A 21,798-nucleotide genomic window follows, 5' to 3' on the forward strand; every position below is an offset into this window, starting at 1 on the left:
GACCTCATCCAGATTTCCACTTTTGACTCCATGACTGGAAATATGTACCATATTGAGACTTTAATGTTACATTACATTAATCAAATCATATATTATATTAATTCTGAACACAGTATGTCCTCAGCAGTTCACTGTGTTATCAATGGGTTATTCATTAAGCCATTTTTTACATGATTTTGTCTATACTGTATTTTAAACATAATATATAATATGTAACAATGTGGATAAATGTCTTATTGAAAATAAAAACTTGTCGACAGTGGCCACTTCTTCTTAGCCTATAGGGAGTGTGGCGTAGTGTTAATTGGCAGGGTGTGTCTTTCACATGGTGGCATGTTGCAGCTGGCGGTATGCAGTATTAGCGGAATGTGTCCACGCGCTGCACGCCTGAGCAGGAGTAGCTCATATGACCCCATCCTCCTGACCAATTCCAAATTCCACCTCCAGAAGAGAGGGTGTAACTATGGTGATGGCAGCAGACTTCTCTTCAGATGATGGCAATTACAGTTTACAAACACAAACTGTGGTTTGTCACCACCGCAGATAGACCCAATCTCTATAACAGTGGATCAAACTTGACAGTGGTATGTGAGCTGTGGCCTGTGCGCAGTTGGATAAGTATACAGTATTCAAAAGTTGGAAATTAAAGGATGTCATGATGTTACTGGACAGGATGCACGCTGAATGCTGCCATCTTCTGACAGAAAAGTAAATGGCTGTGAACAAAAGGTGAGAGCAGACATTTTCCTAAATAAAATCAGCACTGTGATGATAATCGCATGTCAAAATAGTAGCTTTTAAACAATGTATGCTTTGTTTCCCACATTGTTTTTATTCCCAATTCAGTGAGGTCATTATGGAGTAAAAGCAGTAATCGGATGGCACTTTCAAACATGAATTACAGTCTTGTTAACAAACACATAGTGGATTCAGGAAAATACTGCCACAGTTAGTGAGGCAAGATAAGATAGCCATTACTTCTACATTCCCATGTCTCAGTTTGTTACCAAGGCAACTCTAAAGGGAAAGACAAGAAACAATCTATGTAATAAAAGTTTAACTGTATTTGAACTGAAAAAAATACATTCTATGGCCAAAATAGCAGCCAAAGTACACTAGAGCAGGCATAAGCGAATGTTATTCCCTGTCTGTCCTCGCTTCCTGCTACATGACTTCAACGCATGGAGCTTCAAATGTCACACTATACCCCTGCCTGCATAACTTACTAATATACTGCAGCACAGAATTCCCCTGATGTGCTGACTGGCCATTTAAATCATGCTGTTTGGCACATCTGTCTTCAGCAGCTGCTGCCTCTTGACTCCCTGGTTATAGCACACACACACACACACACACACACACACACACACACACACACACACACACACACACACACACACACACACACACACACACACCGTCTGGACTTCGGATATTGTATATGGGAGGCATGTGGAACGTTCCCCTGCTGCCAATCCATAGACCCAATTGGGCTTGAGTTGCTTTTTCGGTGTTGTAGTCAGTGTGTTGAATGAGAGTGACAGAGCCTGCAGCTAGCTACCGTAGGGCTCCTATGGCTCTTTTTCATCTGAATGTCTGAGCACAGAGTGCAAGAGGTTCTCCAAATCAATCAGAGAGATGGTTGGAAACCAGAGTACTCTGGTTCACTCAAATCAATGTTAATGAGTGATTTTTGCAAAATTACAAAAACAGAAATCTCTCTCGGGTTGCCAATTGAATAGCACCATAATTGTCCTGTGATCCACAGCTACCAGTGTGCAATTCCAACAGTGACTATTCCACTCCCATGGGCAGACTGCAGGTATTTTCTTACAGTGGATATAAAAGCATCTGACTGTTTCCTCCCAATCATTTTGCTGCAGTGCTGTCACTGTAGTGACTGGCCTTCACAGCTCCTGTGCTGTTTATCGCTTGTCTGCATTGCTTTGTATTTAGTGTGCTTGTATAATCTACTGCAATCGAACCTCCATAGTCATAATGGCTTTGTAACCTATTCCAAAGTCTGCACATATCCGAGCTACAGTAGCTTCCTTTCCGGAGGAAATAGCTGCCTTTAGGTCTCAGGTAAGGTTATCCATCATCATTAAGGTGACAGACAACCCAGAACATTACCTCTGTTACATTCACCCTTCTATTCACCTTTGGTTGACCTCCTCCTCTCCCTATCAACACCAACAGCTGACTGATACCAGCTCTCTGGTGATAGGAGTCAAGGCACCACTGTAACCGATTTCCATCAAACCTTGGTCATCAGGCAAGGTTGCACACCACAAATGTCTGGCTTTAAAATGTGGTCGTCCCCCATTACTTTTGGTTAACAGTTGAGGGGTGGTTCTACAGATATATAAACATTCTCAAATTCATAGACAGAGCTTCAGATGCAAGGACTGACCATCCATCATATAAAAATTATAGTTCTAACCATGTTTTGATGCTATGGACTATACAGTGTTTGTTTACAAGCAAAAACTCCCAGGTCTGTATTGTTTTTGGAAACCTGCCAAATGTACAGTTGTAATTCATAGCCAAAAAATGATTATCCTATAAATATTTTGTTTTTAGAAAACACCTCCTAAATATCAGCTTTTTATATATATAAAACAAGATGCTTCAAAATGTTCCACTCAAGTAAACTATTGCGCTATAAAGATCACGAAAGGGCACCTTGCATGTTAGACTGACCGAGTGAACAGGGGACGGTTCAATTCAGCGATGCATCAGCACCTCTTTTTATTGGTCTATATGCCCCTTTCGCTCCTGTTCTATAATGGAAGTCTTTATTTCACCAAGTCTATGATCTCGCCGAAAATGGTAGCAGCGCACACTGGCCATTCCTCTGCGTCTGCAGAATGGATTATTTGCCTTGATAAAAGGTAATTTCACATTTCTTTCAAATATTTTTTGGAAACCAACTTCTCACTTTTCACAATACTCAATTTATTTGTAGGCATTTCCTTCCAATGGGACCAGTGAAGGCTGTGTTTACTTGCCTTACAAAACTAGGTTATCCTCCACATTGCCATATGTTGCCGAACTAGTGAATTTTATACGTAGTTAGCCAGCGCAGCAGTTAATATCGCTTGGTTTCTGCCTTTATAAATTGTCTTCACAAATATGTCGTCTGATACACTGCTCTAGGCTCCGTTTTTATTTTATACTTCCAGCCCATTTATTCTTAAACAGATATGTACGGACTCAGCGTGGATGTTCATTCAGTTCTCATTAGCATATTGCAGTACTAGCTGATGATTCTGAAATAAATAGTGGGCCAGTAGTTTACATCAAATGTCACAAGGAGATCGACAAGAACCAGTTTACAAACTGCTAAGGTCCCAACTGTTTGTGCACTCCATTAAGTCAGTTGAGTGACTAGGGAGCGCTACTGGGTAAATGATTTAGATGGAAATATCAGTCATTGAGTGTTGAATGATCGTACTATATTTAGGACTGATACAGCAGGTCTCGCCATGATGGTCACTTGACCATGGGATCGTCCCTTTACAAATCAATGTTTCCTACTACTACTCCACTACTCTTCACGCAGATTATAACCTTTGGTCGGAAATACATGACTCATTTGATTCTTATAATCAAGTGAGATTTGTAAATGTAAGTGAATACCTCCTGGACTATGTGATGGAACAGCATTGTAAAGGTGAAGAACCTGTCAGGAAAAATAGAAAGGATATGTATTGCATCAGCTATTAGGTGATACAGGTGAGCGGTTGTGCTGTTTCACTGTTGATTTGCTCTAGAGCTTTAAACTTGCCATTCTAGCTTTGCCCAGAGTAACATGATACAAAGCTACCTGTCTGAAAGATTATTTCTAACACAGAGAGATAAGGCGGGGGCAGACATGGTTGGCCCTCAGGCAGCTGCTCTGATTACTGAGCTGTGGATAAGGCTGCAGGAGAACGGAAGGAGAGAGGCCCCAGCGCGCCAGGGAAACCTCCTCTGTGGTCTCTCCATTGGGCACTTTCACCTCCACGAGAGAGAGAGTGCATTAGCCACACGGCCGTGTGACTCGCTTGCCAAATGTGTTTACACAGTAAATGTCCCTTTGTCACTGTAGAGCGTACTAGGTACATTAGGCAGCGCAGCTTAAACGAGTTGCTTTTGGTGTGGCTTATCGTCACCTGCAGGCAAACATGGCTCACCTTATGATGTAGATGTTTGACATTTACAGCACAGACTTTTTGACTAGATTTTGGTTGGTTGTATAATTGTAAATTCGTCTGTCACTTTCCACACCAAATGTAAGCGCAAATACAATGTGAATGGCTAAATATAGCATTTCATATTTTAATTGATCTACTCTTGCATTAACGTAACAGGAAGAAAAATGCCTATACCAACTACCAAGACAGGTAGTCTCACAAATATGTGTTATGTGATACAATGGTTGGCTAGTAGGTTACAGAATAAGCAGCCATAATATGTCATGATGAAAAGTTTTAACTCACATGATACAATTTGGCGCTGTTTCGGGAGGGAATGACAGGAAATGGGAATAGCTGAATATGCAACTGTGTCCTCACATTTAGGAAGTATCTTTCTGAATCTGCCTCCAGGCATCTTGTTACACTTTATCAGTGTGGGGAGAAGTTATCTCAACGTCAGAGAGTTGAAAGTGTGTCAGAATGTTTTTATTTTTTTGCACACTTCACCCCCAGGCTATAGCTCGGTGAAATATTCTGCCGCTTTTACTGTGGCAAGTGACTCCACAAAGTCATGTGAAGGTAAGATAGTGGACCCTACAAGGTCTTGTCAATGGGTGTGAAGCATCAGGAGTCAGACAGAATCACATGGAAAATAGTTGTAGTGAACACGTTCTTATTTACAATGACGGCCTACACCGGCCAAACCCGGACGAGGCTTAGAGAACACTGGGATAACATATCACTCCAGCCCTCCTTAAAAGAGCACCCTGAACAGGTTAAATGCCCAAACCCATCTGGGATATTCCAAAATGCACCTAAACAGGTAGGCCTATTTCATCAATTAACATGAATTTCTCACTTAATAATGCATCCTTTTCACTCGTTTCAATATCAATGGCCAATACATAATACATTTGAACATATCAGGGCATAAAGTCACTTTTAACGATACAGATATAGGAAAATGCTTGAAAACGTTAGCAACATGAACAAACATTAGCAGACATTTGCAATCTGTTTTTTGGCACTAAACGAGAGGATATGAACGGAGTGGAACGTTTAAGGTGACAGGAGCTCGCCAGTGCTCAGCGTCACACAGGGTTATTTTCCTAATTCTCTAATGTTGTGCTGAATAACTGACTGATAGGACATTTCCTCTCCGTTCAGACCCGCTGAGCGCTCTGGGGAAGATGTGGACATCATACTGACCAGGCTGAAACGTGTGAAGGCCTTTGAGGGGTTCCACCCTAGCCTCCTACAACAGATATGCCTGTGTGGATATTACGAATGTCTGGAGAGAGGCGTCACATGTAAGTCCTGCAATTATGTTCAAAGACCAGTATGTTAGCAAGACTCTTACTCTGTGCATATCTAAAAATATGTTCTCACATCATCTATTTTCTTCTGTAGTATATCGTCAAGGAGATATTGGTACCAGCTGGTATGCTGTCCTCTCTGGCTCACTTGATGTCAAAGTGTCAGAGACAGCAAATCATCAGGTAAGATCAGTTGACTATGCCTGTAATTATACCCCCTTTTAATGAAAAGCAATAGTATTTATTGAGTAGATGCCATAAACAGTCGATGGCGTAAAATATTGCAAATGAACAAGATTGCAAAACGAAATGGCATATTAAAACCACTTCCCTGACTTACTGTGAATTACTTTCCTGTACAATATAAGTCACTCGCCCCGTATCCAATCGATTCGTTGGTTCCAAAAATAAATTGCCCTATAGCTAATCTTCATATTTTTTCATACAATCGTTAAATACCAAATAAGATAGGCATATCAGAGGTGTGTCCACTTTCCTGCCCAAAAAATCATTGGTATTCCTTATGTATTGCCTGAGATTGGCGAAAATCTTTCCAATAAGCCTACCTTTAGTTCTATTAGTCTCCTCTCGCGTCAAAAAGGATGAACTGCTCTGTAGCATGTGCATGAGGAGATCAAGATGCACATTAACCCTGGAGCTCATCTGAAGAGCCAACTAGAAAGGGCACTCTACTTCACAATGATTTGAGATTGCTAACCTTGGGAACACCAGGAGTCTTTTCCTATCATTACCAGTGACCCGTATGTCCAAGTCTGCCTGGCCCTGTGTTGATTGGAGTGATTTTAGAAGCTCTTTGTCTAATGCAAGTGTTCAGTGCTGCTAGATTGCGCCCCACCGTTGGGCGTGATCTGATCACTGCCCGTACCTAGCACTTTGAGTGCCTCTCAATGAGGCCCATTTTTTAAGGGAATAAACACATTTGATTAGCGTAGTCCTCCCTACTTCCTCCCTGTCTCCTCCTATTGAAAACAACCAGGAACCATCCAAGAAGAGATGCTTTTTGGTGTCTCTTGTAGGATGCGGTTACGATTTGCACTCTGGGGATTGGGACAGCGTTTGGGGAGTCGATCCTGGATAACACCCCTCGGCACGCCACCATTGTTACCCGGGAATTCAGTGAACTCCTCCGCATCGACCAGAGGGAGTTCAAGTCTCTGTGGGAGGTAAGCACCTCTGCAGTACTCCTCGCTATTGTGGATTCATGCTTTCAATACACCGTCCAGTATGACTTACCTAGATAGTAGCTGTAGTTAAGTATCAGTGGACTGATAATACCCACGCTGAAAATAATGAGGCTTTGTGGGGCTTCTATATTCTGGCATTTTCTTTGATCTTTGCAGAAGTGAGCGTGCAGAATTGTTGGTAAGTTGTTTACCCTTTGAGGTGTGTCTCTGAGGCATTGGTTTTTACTTGTGTTTATACACTGTGTATAGATCACATGAGCAGGACATGAATGCTTAAAGTAGACCACAAGAAATAGCCTTTTTTTTATATATATTTTAATTGGGATAGTATTTCTTTAGTGGTAGTTCACGAAAGCATCTGTTTAAAGTTTCATTAGACCTTTTGACCACTAGGGGGAAGTGCAGTGTTATAGAGATTCTGTGCACTTCTTCATATTGTGTGGATACATTGAGGATTGTGGTTAGATCGCTCGCTTCATCATTTAAGTCAACATTTGGAGCCATTCTCCTCTTCAATTAGTCTAGGAAAAATAGTACCCCTGCGAAGATTCTTTGCCCATATCTGCGGAACATTGTTCCTTGTACTCAGGGCATAATAATTCCATGGGAAATTATTTTTTTGAAGAGCAGTAATGATATCTGAATGTCTCCGCAGCAGGTTAGACAGTTATATCCCTTGCCACTGTGTCCCTTCCTGCCCCACTGAGCTCCTCTCTCCCCTACCCCAACCCCCCAGCAGTACAGGAAGGTACTAAGCACTGAGTTGGCCGGGATGGAGGTGCCACACTGTCCAGAGGCCCCTGTCTGTCCTGGTGGAGCCACTACACTGGCTTCCTGAGTGAGAGAGCTGGTTTCCTCTGAGAGCAGAGGGCAGGCAGGGGGCTGTTAGTGTTAAAGCTATGGACTGTATGTCACTCGCTGGTCCTCCTCACTTGAACTGGAACCTGAGCCTTGTCTGGATGTAGCCTACTGTGTTTAGGCTGTGGACAACCACATGGAAATACTACTCTCTCTATCCAGAGAATAAGTTCTTCTGAAAGGTTGGTCTGAGGTGAGCCTACCGAAAAAGGCTTTTAACTGCGAGGCAGGAACATTATCATTTTACATTTGCTTATGCTTCATTGATAGGGCATGTTTTTGTTCCGTCTTCAGATATCTTCTACCCACGGTTGCAGTTAGCTTTTTAGAGCAGGAATAAAAGGAGTACTGAGTGATATAATGACCGACTATATAGCTTTCAGTTTGATTTGAAGATGGTTTCCGCTCAGGACTTTGGATGACCATGTCGTTATGTTCAAGGGATTTTCATTTGAAACTATTTCCGCTTTACAATGATATCTACGGATGAATCTACTTGTTTGATGAGTTCAAACTTTTCAAATGGGAAGGAAGCTTGTGATGTTAGTGATGGTGAAACAACAGCTTGTCTCGGCATACATTTTTGGCTGTTATCAAATCTGATTGGTCACATACACATATTTAGCTGACGTTATTGCAGGTATAGTGAAATGTTTGTGTTCCTAGCTCCAACAGTGCAGTAGTATCTAACAAGTCACAACAATACACACAAATCTAAAAGTAAAAGAATGGAATTAAGATATATAAATATTAGGACGAGCAATGTCGGACATTCTTTACGAACATTCTTTAGTGTCTAGAGATGTCTGCATCTCCCCCGCTATGATGTAAATGTTTTGTTTCGTTGACTATTTCCTATTACTAAAACAGCCTAGTCATTGGAGGTAGGAGCTCACAGCTCCATGCTTAAAGAGATGATCTGGTACTTTTGTATACCTTTGAGCCAGTAATTCGGAAAATAGTACTCATGAGCCATAAGTGGTCCCCCAAAATTGCGTACTATGTCACGTGCAGATATGTGCACCACGTCATTCCCTTCTCTCTCTCTCTTTCTCTCTCTCATCCCTCTCTCTTTCTCTCTCGTCCACTAAGCTGTTGGGCCCGGCCCTGCAACCTCATTGGATAACGCTGGGAGGCTTCTTGCTAGCTGTCACTAAAATGCGAGGGGCTTAAGCTCATTGGCTACATTACATTTACATTTACATTTAAGTCATTTAGCAGACGCTCTTATCCAGAGCGACTTACAAATTGGTGCATTCACTTTATGATATCCAGTGGAACAACCACTTCACAATAGTGCATCTAAATCTTTTTTTGGGGGGGGGGTTAGAAGGATTACTTTATCCTATCCCAGGTATTCCTTAAAGAGGTGGGGTTTCAGGTGTCTCCGGAAGGTGGTGATTGACTCCGCTGTCCTGGCGTCGTGAGGGAGCTTGTTCCACCATAGGGGTGCCAGAGCAGCGAACAGTTTTGACTTGGCTGAGCGGGAACTGTGCTTCCTCAGAGGTAGGGGGGCGAGCAGGCCAGAGGTGGATGAGCGCAGTGCCCTCGTTTGGGTGTAGGGACTGATCAGAGCCTGACGGTACGGAGGTGCCGTTCCCCTCACGGCTCCGTAGGCAAGCACCATGGTCTTGTAGCGGATGCGAGCTTCAACTGGAAGCCAGTGGAGAGAGCGGAGGAGCGGGGTGACGTGAGAGAACTTGGGAAGGTTGAACACCAGACGGGCTGCGGCGTTCTGGATGAGTTGTAGGGGTTTAATGGCACAGGCAGGGAGCCCAGCCAACAGTGAGTTGCAGTAATCCAGACGGGAGATGACAAGTGCCTGGATTAGGACCTAGAACTCGACTTGAAGCTGTGCCACGCCATTTTCCCTAAATTTCCCGGGAAATGTAGGGAAAATGCCATGGCACAGCTTCAAGAAAACTATTTTGTGGCTACTTGAGGTAAGACAGTAATTCTGCTAATAGATTAATCATGTATGAACTACACATTGACACACCCAGCCCAAAGCTGGAGGTTTGAAAATACTTTCTTAGTCACCAAAGTACCGGAGCATGTCTTTAATTGCTCTAAATAGTGTTCAGTGATAGCAATCTCCTTTGCTCTAGCCACTCCAGCCAATGCCAATGACAGACCTTGGGTTCAGCAAAACATCACTCCATCATGACTTTGTTGCTTGACATGCTGAGTTAGCTATGTCCCACAAGCTGTGAATGACTGAACGGCGATCAAAAGTGAACGCTGTGAGCTTTCCCGTTGACAAGCTTTAAATGAATTATGTTGTCAGCGTGTCTGTCATATGGCCCTATACGACTTTGGGTTCAATACTGTATGCTGTCACTCAGCATTTTGCTCACGTTCACAGAACATAGATTGAAACCAGATTGAGTTCATCCCTTTCAGTTCTTTTGAGAATCTCCTCTCTCCTATGTGTCAAGGTGCTAGACACATCTTGTTATAGGAATATTCAGCCCTGCTTGTGCTTTCCTGTGGAGCCCTGGTTTGAGACGGTCCAGGGGTGCCCATTTATTTCTGTCAGACATGCCGCAATTCAGAAAGTGCTCCTGATATCCTTTTACTAGCAGCACAGGGCTGTATAAATTCTTCGTTTTCTTAGTTGTTTATACCCTGCCTGTTTACGATATCTCTCTTGTACTGTGCTGTAATTGATTGTAAATGCAGACTAACTACCAGCGGCATAGGCAACCTGACTTGACATTGTGTGTTATTTTTTTGTTGTTGTGATTGAGTCAAACACAAAGCTCATTAAAAGGCAAATGGTCTCCCTCAAGCCATGACTTAAAAATGATTGAGCAGCGTATTAGCTGTATTTAATGATTTGTCTGAAGAAACAAAGAGTAGTAGTTCCATTAGGAGTAGCTCCTTTGGGAGTTGATGAACAGACAGATATGTGTGAGAGAGAGAGAGAGAGAGAGGTCACGTTGAGGTGATGCTGACCGGAGTTGTCCTAACCCAAGGTCCATCCCCCGAGGAACAAGATGCTTAGGGTAAGGGAGGGCCTTGACACGCATGAACGAACACACACACACACACACACACAACTCCACCCACACATCTGAGATCTCTCTCCCTGCAGAAAGCCTTGGCCTCAACACCCCTACAGACTGAGAACAGCACAGCCTGAATAGGCTGACTATTATTTATTCATGGCTGCCATGTTAAGTATTCAGAACACACTTTTCTTCCAGTCTCTGAATTCAAAACATCACCAAAAAAAAGTCCAGGCAGTATGTGGATTTTCACTTCAAATACCTTTATACAAGTATTTCTACTGATGGCCTTTGCTCCCCGTTTGAACATTTTTGCTCCGTCAATCTTCTTCAAAAGCGTTGCATCCGTTCATGCTGAGGCGAATGGGACACAAACCATTTGTGATTACGGTTTGATATACTGTCCCGCTCAGCTTGACACTGAAGGTGGTGGCAGTCACAGAAATGTTGCTGGAACATGCAATGTTGGTTTTCTCTACTCCCCTGACTCCCGCCTTCAACAACAATGTCAACTGTCGCTGCTATCAGGCATGGCTCCCCCCCCTCACATCCAAGTCTGGCTTATGTTATTGGGAGAGGCAGGCATGTGCTTGTTTATTTAACAGATCAGACATGGGCTGTGCTCTGCACACACAGGAACACTGGCTGAGGCTCCAATGACCTGATCATCAACTTACCCTATACTTTGTTCTCTGCTTCCGTCGGTCATCGAGAATGAAACAACACAATTGCGATTTGTGCTTTGCTTTCTTGCATGACAGCACGATCTAGATCAGTAGCCTCTAGCCAGCAGATCCCTGTCTCTGTTCTGTGTGCTTGTGGTGCACATAGGATTCACTTTCATACCCAGGATTTTATTGTAGCCCACTTTTCTGTTATATTATTCGCTGTACATCTGTGCTGTAGGGTAGTGGAGCGACAGTGTTCAAAGGCATGCCTAGTTAGCGTTTGTGCATGACGGGCAAGCCCATGCAGTGTTGAGGCGAGGCTCTGTTGGAGGCAGGACAGTGGGTGGGGTGGTGGGCGACCACTTTGAGCTCACTGGCTTTGGGTGCTGACCTGTAAAGTGTGGAGTCATCTGCATACATAGGCAGTGTAAGACCAGTGGCAAGTGTGCGTGTGTGTGCGCGCTACATCTAAAGGCCGGCAGACCCAAGTCCTTCCCAGAGAACAGTGCATATACACACAAGTAAAGAGCACTGAGATTATTGTATCAACAACACTTCTATTTATCTCCTTATCTGTTCTCGCAGTCGTTGTATAGTTAAAAACGTTAGAACAATGATTTTCAACCAGGAAGAGAATCAGCTTTTCATGGCTGATTTTTGTTCAATCAGATGGAACCATAAGTGATCAAAGGGATTACATCATCTGTATATTCACCATCAGATGTGCACATTCATTGCGCTCACTCACTCTCTCACTCTCTCACTCACGCTCTCTCACACACACTCCAGTGGATGATGTGTAGAGAGGAGAATTGCTAAATCTGTCACTCTCTCAGTTTTCTTGGTTGCATTTCATTGTTTTTGCACTTAGTGGTGTAGTCAGGGCTATGTGAATTGAATATCCATGCACTGTTATTACATGAGGAGAATAGAAATTGAGGACATAGAATTACTAATTTTGTTTATTCACAATGGTCCATTATTTACTGCATTGTAGACTTCACAATTCATCATGCACTATTTCAGTCTCTGAAAATGTGGATGTAACCCAACCTTATCTAATAAATTACTTTGTCACAAACAAAGTCTGGACAGAACTGTTCAAAATCGAGCTTTGTGTTCCCTGTCATGCCACGTTCCCAATCTTTTACAAACACATTATTGTAACCTCCCAGAGCGTTTGTCTAAAGCTGACTGAAAGTGTACTAAACCAATTTAGACAGGCCAGGCTTGGGTCACCGATCAAAGTGTGAATTTTGGCCCACTGAAAACCAAAAACAAGTTGTGATTTACAATTACATGATTATATATGTCATCTTTGTCCAATCAATTCAGGATTCTTCTGTTTCCCCAAAGCAGCCGTGACAGACCTGTGCGGCTCAGCGGCTGGATATGAGGTGTCCACATTTACCAGAGCTCCTCCACTAACACACATGCATCTGCACCTGCTCATCTCCTTGCCTCTCCCCCTGTTTCACTCCAAACCAACTGACAGAGTGGCCATTTCACACAGACACTTCTCTCCAATTTTACTGTCTCTCTTTTAGCTGATTCAGGGTTAACTTGGCTGCAGTTGAGCAGTTATGCAACACTGGCAATACTGTTCACACCCTGGGGCTTTGGTCTGTTCTTCCTGTCACACCAATAAATTGACATTCGTTATTACTACCTCACTGCAGTAGTGGGGGGGGGAGTTCCCCCTATGGCACGGAGTGTGGCTGGCCCTTCTCCATTGTCCTCCAATTATTACTTTAATCTTTGATATATTTTTTTGCAGTGGTCAGCCCTCAGATACTAACATATTTACAACCTGGGTAAATCTAACCTTCCATACATATTTGCCCATTGTAGAAGTGCTGAATACGCCTGAATGCCAAAACATTCAATGTGCTCAAAGTTGACCCATTTTGCATACCCCACCATAACATGAGACATCCATGTATTAATCTCTGGAAAAGAGAAACGGTTGAGATTGATATCATTTTAAAAGCTTATAAACATGTTGTGTCTCAACCGATGGTGGGCAGAACACAAAAACCTCAGCTAGAACTCATGCAAACATGAACGAAAATCGGCTTGCACATGTTTTTAGATAATTGACTTTAAAGTCGCAGTCAGCAGTTGAAACAATAACAAAGTGTACTCCCCATGCCTGTTTCAGTAAAAAAGCTGAAGCGATAGGGCTGGAGATATGTAACCACTCTCAAATTCACGGACAGAGCTATGGATACATGGACTGACTATCCATGAAATCAAAATTAGCATTTTAGCCATGTTTTTTTAGGCTAAAATAGTTTTTTACATTTACTTTGTTGATAAACATTAGAGTGAAACAAGCTTATATTTTGGGTTCTGATGACAGTTGAACAAAGCTCATGAGGCAATGGGTACATTTCATTCATTTGGAAGTCCAAAAATGGATGAAGCAACTGCCCCTTTAAAGGGAAAACAAAATCTGAATTATTATAAAATAGTTTGACAATCCTGTTTGTAAGTTTTTAAATATAATTAAACTCAACCATTTCTCTTTTCCAGTGATGAAGACATGGATGTCTCATGGTGTGGTGGGGTTTGCAAAATGGGTCAACTTTGGGCACCTTTATCTCTTGAATGTTTTGGCGTTCAGGTCCAAAAAGTCACTTTCTGACCATTTCTTCCATGGGCAAACATGTATGGAAAGTTGTTTGTTTCAGTAAAAAAGGATGCAGTCAAAAAGTGATTGAATTCAAATGGATTTACCCACGTAACAATGTTGTCAAAAACACTTATTTGTCTGTTTGGCTACAAGGCCAGAGTTAAAAAGCTGGAGGCCTGTGTGGCTGTAATCAGTTGGAAGGTCAAAGATTCCATCTGCCTACTGACCTCGATGAAATGAAGAGAGGCTAAGAAATAGAACCCGGAGTACTGAATGTACGGAACATTTTAGGGTCAGAACTCACTAAATAAAGGAGAAAGTATTCAGGGCATCAAAAAGGATGTTTGTTTTATGGCTCCTTGTCGCCCCTGAAGAATCGGAGGCCAAGAGCGATCGGAGTCCAAAAAGCTATTACTCCAGTTGGCTTTCTGCTTTGTTCTGGATGTAATGTCACGTAATAACTTGCTGTAGGCCCAGTGTGCCTGGACAATACAAGACTGTCAGATTCATTTCCTTCCAACTGTAGGTATGAACATGCAATTTTGAATAATTAATTTCATGAATGCCCTGCTTGGGAAATGGCGACATGGGTGCTGTTGAAGGTGTAACATTGAAGGGTAGGTAACTGCATGGAAGATGACACAAATTGTTGGTATCCTTTTGTAAAACTATGCTGAGTGTTCTCCCAAACCGTTGTTCCAGTGTTATGTATTAACTTTGTATTATTTTCAAGACAGGGGAGCACTTCAAATACATATCTGTGTTCTGTGTAAACACGACTTAATGGTTTAAATAATACAGCAAAACCCCCCTATGTCCCTGCCTTTTGGGACCACATGAGCAAGTTCCAACTGTGTCTGCGCTGCGTGTAGTGTAGTGTAGCTGTGTGCCGCTGCAACGGAGAGAGCGTCCGCTCATGAGTGCATGGTGATTGGAGGAGTGGAGTGATCGCCTAGCAACTGCTTCATGTGGGAAATCAACTGGCTGGGAGGCAGGGACTCTACTGGGCACAGGCAGGCTGGGTTCAACTCACTCTGCTCTGAGAGAGGGATGAAGGCTGGGGCACCAGGACTGGACCACACTGACAACCAGGGGATGTGAGGGAATTCAGACCAGTTACTGACACAGGGACTCTGAAAGGTGGATTCTACTACTGGGAGTGTAGAATCATCTCATGAAGATAACTAGACTGGGAACACGTGTAGGTGAGTCTTGCTTTATCAAACCTTTGTGTAATGCTAATGTGGAGTTTAGAAATGGGATAAACTTCTAGGCAATTAATACATTTTTAATAAATGACACATTTTGAATGTGTCTTTTGACTTCTACAGAAACCTATCACAAGGAGTTTAGAAATGGGATACACTTCTAGACAATTAATACATTATAACAAACTACACATTTTGAATAATGTGTCTTTTGACTTCTACAGAAACCTATCACAAGGATAAGCATGCTTAACTTATGACTATAACTTAAGCTATAATGTTTTGGAAAAGTTTGCATGAAATGTCTCTTTGCTGAAAGGCTTATGCTGCTTCCCCAAATAGTTTTCGAAGCGGCCTGAAGTCTGCCAGACAGTGGAGGGTATGGACTAGTTAAGGAAATGTCTTGAGAGCAGGCAGTAGTTTGTATGATATATGTTATGTCATCTGGGATGAATTATTCAACATACAACATCCATGCATAATGATGCTCAGAGCGCACAATGTGCAGAGGAGCGAGAACATGAGCTGTGAATTTAGTAATGTGACAAGTTGTCATATTTTTGTATTTCAAGACTTTGATTTTAAAATCCAGTATTACTGTAGATCCCATGCCATACATATGATCACTGATATATGTTCAATGCATGTCAGCATTATTTTAGAAATGTTACTGTATGTTTTGACAAATGGATAATGTTATTTTAGAAGTGTTTTAGTATATTTGTCATGCCCTGACCTGAGAGCTGTTTTATTTCTCTATTTTGTTAGGTCAGGGTGTGGGGTGGGCATTCTATGTGATGTATTTCTTTGTTTTGGCCGAGTATGGTTCCTAATCAGAGGCAGCTGTCTATCGTAGTCTCTGATTGGGAATCATACTTAGGCAGCCTTTTCCCACCTGTGTTTGTGGGTGGTTGTTTTCTGTTTAGTGATTTTGAGTAAGTGTATGTTAACTCTTCGTCACGGTTTGTTGTTTTTGTTCATTCAGTTTATTTTGTATGTATTGCATAGTTTCACAGTTTAATAAAATATGTGGAACGATAATCACGCTGCACTTTGGTCCGCTTCATCCTACGACAACCGTGACAGAATCTTCCACCACCAAAGGACCAAGCAGCGTGGTCAGCAGGACAAATGGACATGGGAGGAAATCCTGGACGGGAGAGGACCCTGGAGGCAGGCCGGGGAATATCGCCGGTCAAGGGAGCAGATGGAGGCTGCGAGAGATGAACGGCGAATATATGAGGCACTATCATGGCAACAATGGAAGCCCGAGAGGCAGCCCCAATAATGTTTTTTTTTGGGGGGGGGGGGGGGCACACGGGGAGATTGGCAGAGTCAGGGTGGAGACCTGAGCCAACTCCCCGTGCTTACCGTGGGGAGCGAGTGACTAAGCAAGCACCGTGTTATGCGATGATGCGCACTGTGTCGCCAGTGCGCATTCACAGCCCGGTGCGATCTGTGCCCGCGCCCCGCTTTTGCCGAGCTAGGTTGAGCATTCAGCCAGGAAGGGTGGTGCCAGCTCAGCGCTCCTGGTCTCCAGTTCGTCTTCTCGGTCCAGGATATCCTGCGCCGGCTCTGCGCACTGTGTCGCCAGTGCGTATTCACAGCCCAGTGCGTCCTGTGCCAGCGCCCTGCATTTGCCGGGCAAAAGTAAGCATCCAGCCAGGACGGGTTGTGCCAGCTCTATGCTCGAGACCTCCAGTGCGCCTCCACGGCCCAGTATATCCTGTGCCTGCTTCACGTACCCGGCCTCCAGTGAGTCTATCCAGCCTGGTACGCCATGTTCCTGCTCCCCGCACTCGCCCTGAGGTGCGTGTTACCAGTCTGGCGCCACCTGTGCCAGCCCCACGCATCAGGCCTCCAGTGCGCATTCCCAGTCCAGAGCTTCCGGCGACAGTTCCCAGTCCAGAGCTTCCAGCGACGTTCCCTAGTCCGGTGAGACCTGTTCCAGCTCCACGAAAGAAGCCTCCAGAGATGATCCATGGTCCGAAGCCTCCAGTGATGATCCATGGTCCAAAGCCTCCAGTGATGATCCATGGCATGAAGCCTCAGTGATGAGCCATGGCAAGAAGCCTGTAGGGATGATTCATGGCCAGGAGCCTGTAGGGATGATTCATGGCCCGGAGCATGTAGGGATGATCCATGGCATGAAGCCTCCAGTGATGATCCATGGCCCAGAGCCTGCAGTGATGATCCCCAGCATGGACCCTGCAGCAACGGCCCGCAATCCGGAACCTCCTGAGACGGCCCGCAGTCCGGAACCTCCTGAGACGACCCGCAGTCCGGAACCTCCGGTGATGATCCACGGTCCGGGTCCTTTGGCGACGATCCAGGGTCCGGTGACACAAAAGCGGAGGGATCAGCGGGCAGAGCGGGGGCTACGCCCCGAACCGGAGCCGCCACCATGAGTAGATGCCCACCCGGACCCTCCCCTATAGGTTCAGGTTTGCGGCCGGGAGTCTGCACCTTTGGGGGGGGAGGGGGGGTACTGTCACGCCCTGACCTGAGAGAGCCGTTTTATTTCTCTATTTTGTTAGGTCAGGGTGTGGGGTGGGCATTCTATGTGATGTATTTCTTTGTTTTGGCCGAGTATGGTTCCTAATCAGAGGCAGCTGTCTATCGTTGTCTCTGATTGGGAATCATACTTAGGCAGCCTTTTCCCACCTGTGTTTGTGGGTAGTTGTTTTCTGTTTAGTGATTTTGAGTAAGTGTATGTTAACTCTTCATCACGGTTTGTTGTTTTTGTTCATTCAGTTTATTTTGTATGTATTGCATAGTTTCACAGTTCAATCAAATATGTGGAATGATAATCACGCTGCACTTTGGTCCGCTTCATCCTACGACAACCGTGACAATATTTGAAGCATGCGTTTGTAGAATTAGTAACATAGAGAAGCCACAATGGTTGGAGAGGTGGAGCAGAGCCTGTGTGTGTGAACAACCGTGTGTATCAGAGTGGTTGAGGCAGATCAGATAGTAGCTGCCCTGACAGAGAGAAAGCGAATAGACACTGCTGTCATTGCGTTGATAAAGCCTCGGTTTGTATGATGGGATAAGTGATGTTTAAGATGAGTCACAGAGGAATAGTTGCACTCCTGTTATTATGAGTGTATTATTATATAGATATGGGGTGTTTTGGGCCTGTGTTTATACTTGGGTCTTTATTTAATTGCATAGAAGAGTTTTTGGCACTATATGATACAGTAGTAGCTTTTATTTATGTAATCCAGGTTTGTGCATTGGATTCTCTCCACCACAGTAATTCACGATTCTTCTTTCAGATTCAAATCCCAGGTAACTTCCTGATCTGGTCCCAACATGTCCTCCAGTTCAGAGAACAGAACACCAAAAAATCCCTGTGTATGCTTTTAAATCCTTCCATTCCACGCTAACAATGCTTCTTATCACAACCTCCTAAGATCACTGCTATAACGGGATCACAAACTGTTTCATTATCTGGTAAAAGTAATATCAGATAAAGAGTGAAGCGTTTGACTTAAGCCATTGTTTTGGCTGTTGCCTAGTTGTAAAACTGTCTTCAAGGACTTCTTGACAGGGATTATCTCCATAGACTGCCTTTACTTTGAACAGGGATTACCAATCCTGTTGACTCTGCTTTGTTGGGGGGGCATCAGTGACTGTGACCCTTCTATGTTAACCCAATAGGAAACGTTTTATTTTTATTTACATTTGGCTATAGATAATTCAAACAAATGACCCTTTAATGTGGAAACAAGTTCTTAACATCTTCTGGATGATCTACTGACGTTTGCACCAGTCTAACACTGTGGGATGGATAGGTTTTAGCATGTAGTCCTATATCTCCTCAATCTCATCTAGCCTTAATACTACTCCTAATGGACAGCGGGCAGGCAGCCTCTCTCAGTGAAGTGATACAGTAGGGCTGGCTAGGTAATCTGACATGGTGATTAGGACACTTCCTTTGATGCTGTGGTAGGTGTGTCAGGCAGGCCATCAATGAAGCTCTGTTGACCTGTCATATCACATTGCGTCAAATCTCTGCACACACACGGTTTGATGGTTGTGTAGTGCCTCCCATTTTTCAAATGAGTAAAATTGATATCTATCTGGTGTGACTGAATGAGACTTGCGGTTAAAACAGAATAAAATCATTTTGAAAGGTGCATAACTTCCCACGTAATCGTTCAGTTGTTATGAAATATTGAAATACTGTTTTTCTTGAGCAGCCATGCCCTTTGTGACCGCTTTACCTGCAACAGATGCTACAGAGCTTTGACCATTGTGTTGTTTTTCCAACCCTGATCACTCTACAGTAACTGGTGTGTGTAAAAATGAATCGATACTATACATATAATCGTGTGAGTGTTGAAAGTGCTCATTGTAATGACAGTGCTGAATCTCTGCTAATGGGATTTGGGCTAACTAATAAACTCAGCAAAAAAAGAAACGTTTTTCAGGATCCTGTCTTTCAAAGATAATTCGTAAAAATCCAAATAACTTCACAGATCTTCATTGTAAATGTTTTAAACAATGTTTCCCATGCTTGTTCAATGAACCATAATCAATTAATGAACATGCACCTGTGGAACGGTCGTTAAGACACTAACAGCTTACAGACGGTAGGCAATTAAGCTCACAGTTATGAAAACTTAGGACAGTAAAGATGCCTTTCTACTGACTCTGAAAAATACCAAAATAAAGATGCCCAGGGTCCCTGCTCATCTGCGTGAACGTGCCTTAGGCATGCTGCAAGGAGGCATGAGGACTGCAGATGTGGCCAATTGCAATGTCCGTACTGTGAGACGCCTAAGACAGCGCTACAGGGAGACCGGACGGACAGCTGATCGTCCTCGCAGTGGCAGACCACGTGTAACAACACCTGCACAGGATCGGTACATCCGAACATCACACCTGCGGGACAGGTACAGGATGGGAACAACAACTGCCCGAGTTACACCAGGAACGCACAATCCCTCCATCAGTGCTCAGACTGTCCGCAATAGGATGAGAGAGGCTGGACTGAGGGCTTGTAGGCCTGTTGTAAGGCAGGTCCTCACCAGACATCACCAGCAACAACGTCGCCTATGGGCACAAACCCACCGTCGCTGGACCAGACAAGACTGACAAAAAGTGTTCTTCACTGACGAGTCGCGCTTTTGTCTCACCAGGGGTGATGGTCGGATTCGCGTTTATCATCGAAGGAATGAGCGTTACACCGAGGCCTGTACTCTGGAGCAGGATCGATTTTGAGGTGGAGGGTCCGTCATGGTCTGGGGCGGTGTGTCACAGCATCATCGGACTGAGCTTGTTGTCATTGCAGGCAATCTCAACGCTGTGCGTTCTCACTCATGTGGTACCTTCCTACAGGCTCATCCTAACATGTCCCTCCAGCATGACAATGCCACCAGCCATACTGCTCATTCTGTGTGTGATTTCCTGCAAGACAGGAATGTCAATGTTCTGCCATGGCCAGCGACGAGCCTGGATCTCAATCCCATTGAGCACGTCTGGGACCTGTTGGATCGGAGGGTGAGGGCTAGGGCCATCCCCCCCCCCCCCCCCAGAAATGTCCGGGAACTAGCAGGTGCCTTGGTGGAAGACTGGGGTAACATCTCACAGCAAGACCGGGCAAATCTAGTGCAGTCCATGAGGAGGAGATGCACTGCAGTACTTAATGCAACTGGTGGCCACACCAGATACTGACTGTTACTTTTGACCCCCCCCCTTTTGTTCAAGGACACGTGATTCCATTTCTATTAGTCACATGTCTGTGGAACTCGTTCAGTTTTCGTCTGTTGTTGAATCTTATGTTCATCCAAATATTTACACATGTTAAGTTTGCTGAAAATAAACGCAGTTGACAGTGAGAGGACGTTTATTTTTTGCTGAGTTTAGAATGAAGGGGTTCACGTGACAAGAAAGTAGGGAAATGGACAAGTCGATTGCATTGTCGAGAACAGTCTATTTTTCAGTTGTCCCACAACTGTGTACTGTTGTAAGATGGGCTGATATATATATATATATATATATATATATGTATATGTGTGTGTGTGTGTATGTATATATATATGTATATATGTGTGTATATGGGTGTATATGGGTGTGTGTCTTAGTCAGCTGATTAATTCATTTTCACAGATTAAGAACAATCAAATATACATTATCATTCGAGCATATTTCAGGTAGACTATAATATGGCTGCCCTGGCAAAAGGAATCATTGATGTATGATTGTTCCTCATCTGTATAGCGAGAGGCTTCCTATAGAAGCGGGTGCAGAGTACAGTAGGTCACAGAGGGGAGACTGTAGCTTTGTGAAAATGGAGTGTTTTCTGACACTCCTGCCATCAGCACTAATCCCCATCTAAAACAACACCCTTCTAAAACAACACCCCACCCACCGTCTCTCCACACCCCACCCTCTCTCCTTCAGCCAGCCAGTCCCTCAGGGGAGACACTTATTGGTTCAGTAGGGTCATTTAAGTGTTGGAGGCGTCTCCTGTGCACTGAATGCTCATTTGTTGCTCAGTTTAAGTGCTACTCTCAAGCCCAAGCCCTTTAATTGTCAACAAAGAAAGATGGGCATGTTTACAGTAACTGATCCTGAAGGCTTATTTCTGTGGTACTAATGTACATTGAATAATTAACCGAAAAAGCATGCTGTTATATAGATTGTTCCACGAAATGAGTGCCTTTTGCATCCTTTTGATATTTTAAGTAGAAATTGTGCGGAAA

General features: G+C 43.8%; 1 protein-coding gene across 6 annotated transcripts in view; it reads left to right on the top strand.

The window, feature by feature from the left end:
• Nucleotides 1–2,708: 2,708 nt before the first annotated feature.
• Nucleotides 2,709–21,798, top strand: part of LOC106586233 (rap guanine nucleotide exchange factor 4) — a 55,178-nt gene continuing 36,088 nt past the window's right edge. For 2 of the 6 annotated variants that reach the window (XM_014173279.3, XM_014173280.3), the window contains exons 1-4: nucleotides 2,709–2,894; nucleotides 5,349–5,491; nucleotides 5,592–5,680; nucleotides 6,535–6,681. In XM_014173279.3, coding sequence (XP_014028754.2) covers nucleotides 2,734–2,894; nucleotides 5,349–5,491; nucleotides 5,592–5,680; nucleotides 6,535–6,681 — 540 coding nt within the window. In that variant the 5' untranslated portion in view covers nucleotides 2,709–2,733. Of the gene's footprint in view, nucleotides 2,895–5,348; nucleotides 5,492–5,591; nucleotides 5,681–6,534; nucleotides 6,682–7,519; nucleotides 7,754–21,798 lie in introns of those variants that run through there. The other 4 variants (XM_014173282.3, XM_014173286.3, XM_014173284.3 and 1 more) reach the window with 4 other exon arrangements.

This window comes from Salmo salar, chromosome 25 (genome assembly GCF_965601325.2).
Source record: "Salmo salar chromosome 25, fSalSal1, whole genome shotgun sequence".
NCBI lineage: Eukaryota > Metazoa > Chordata > Actinopteri > Salmoniformes > Salmonidae > Salmo > Salmo salar.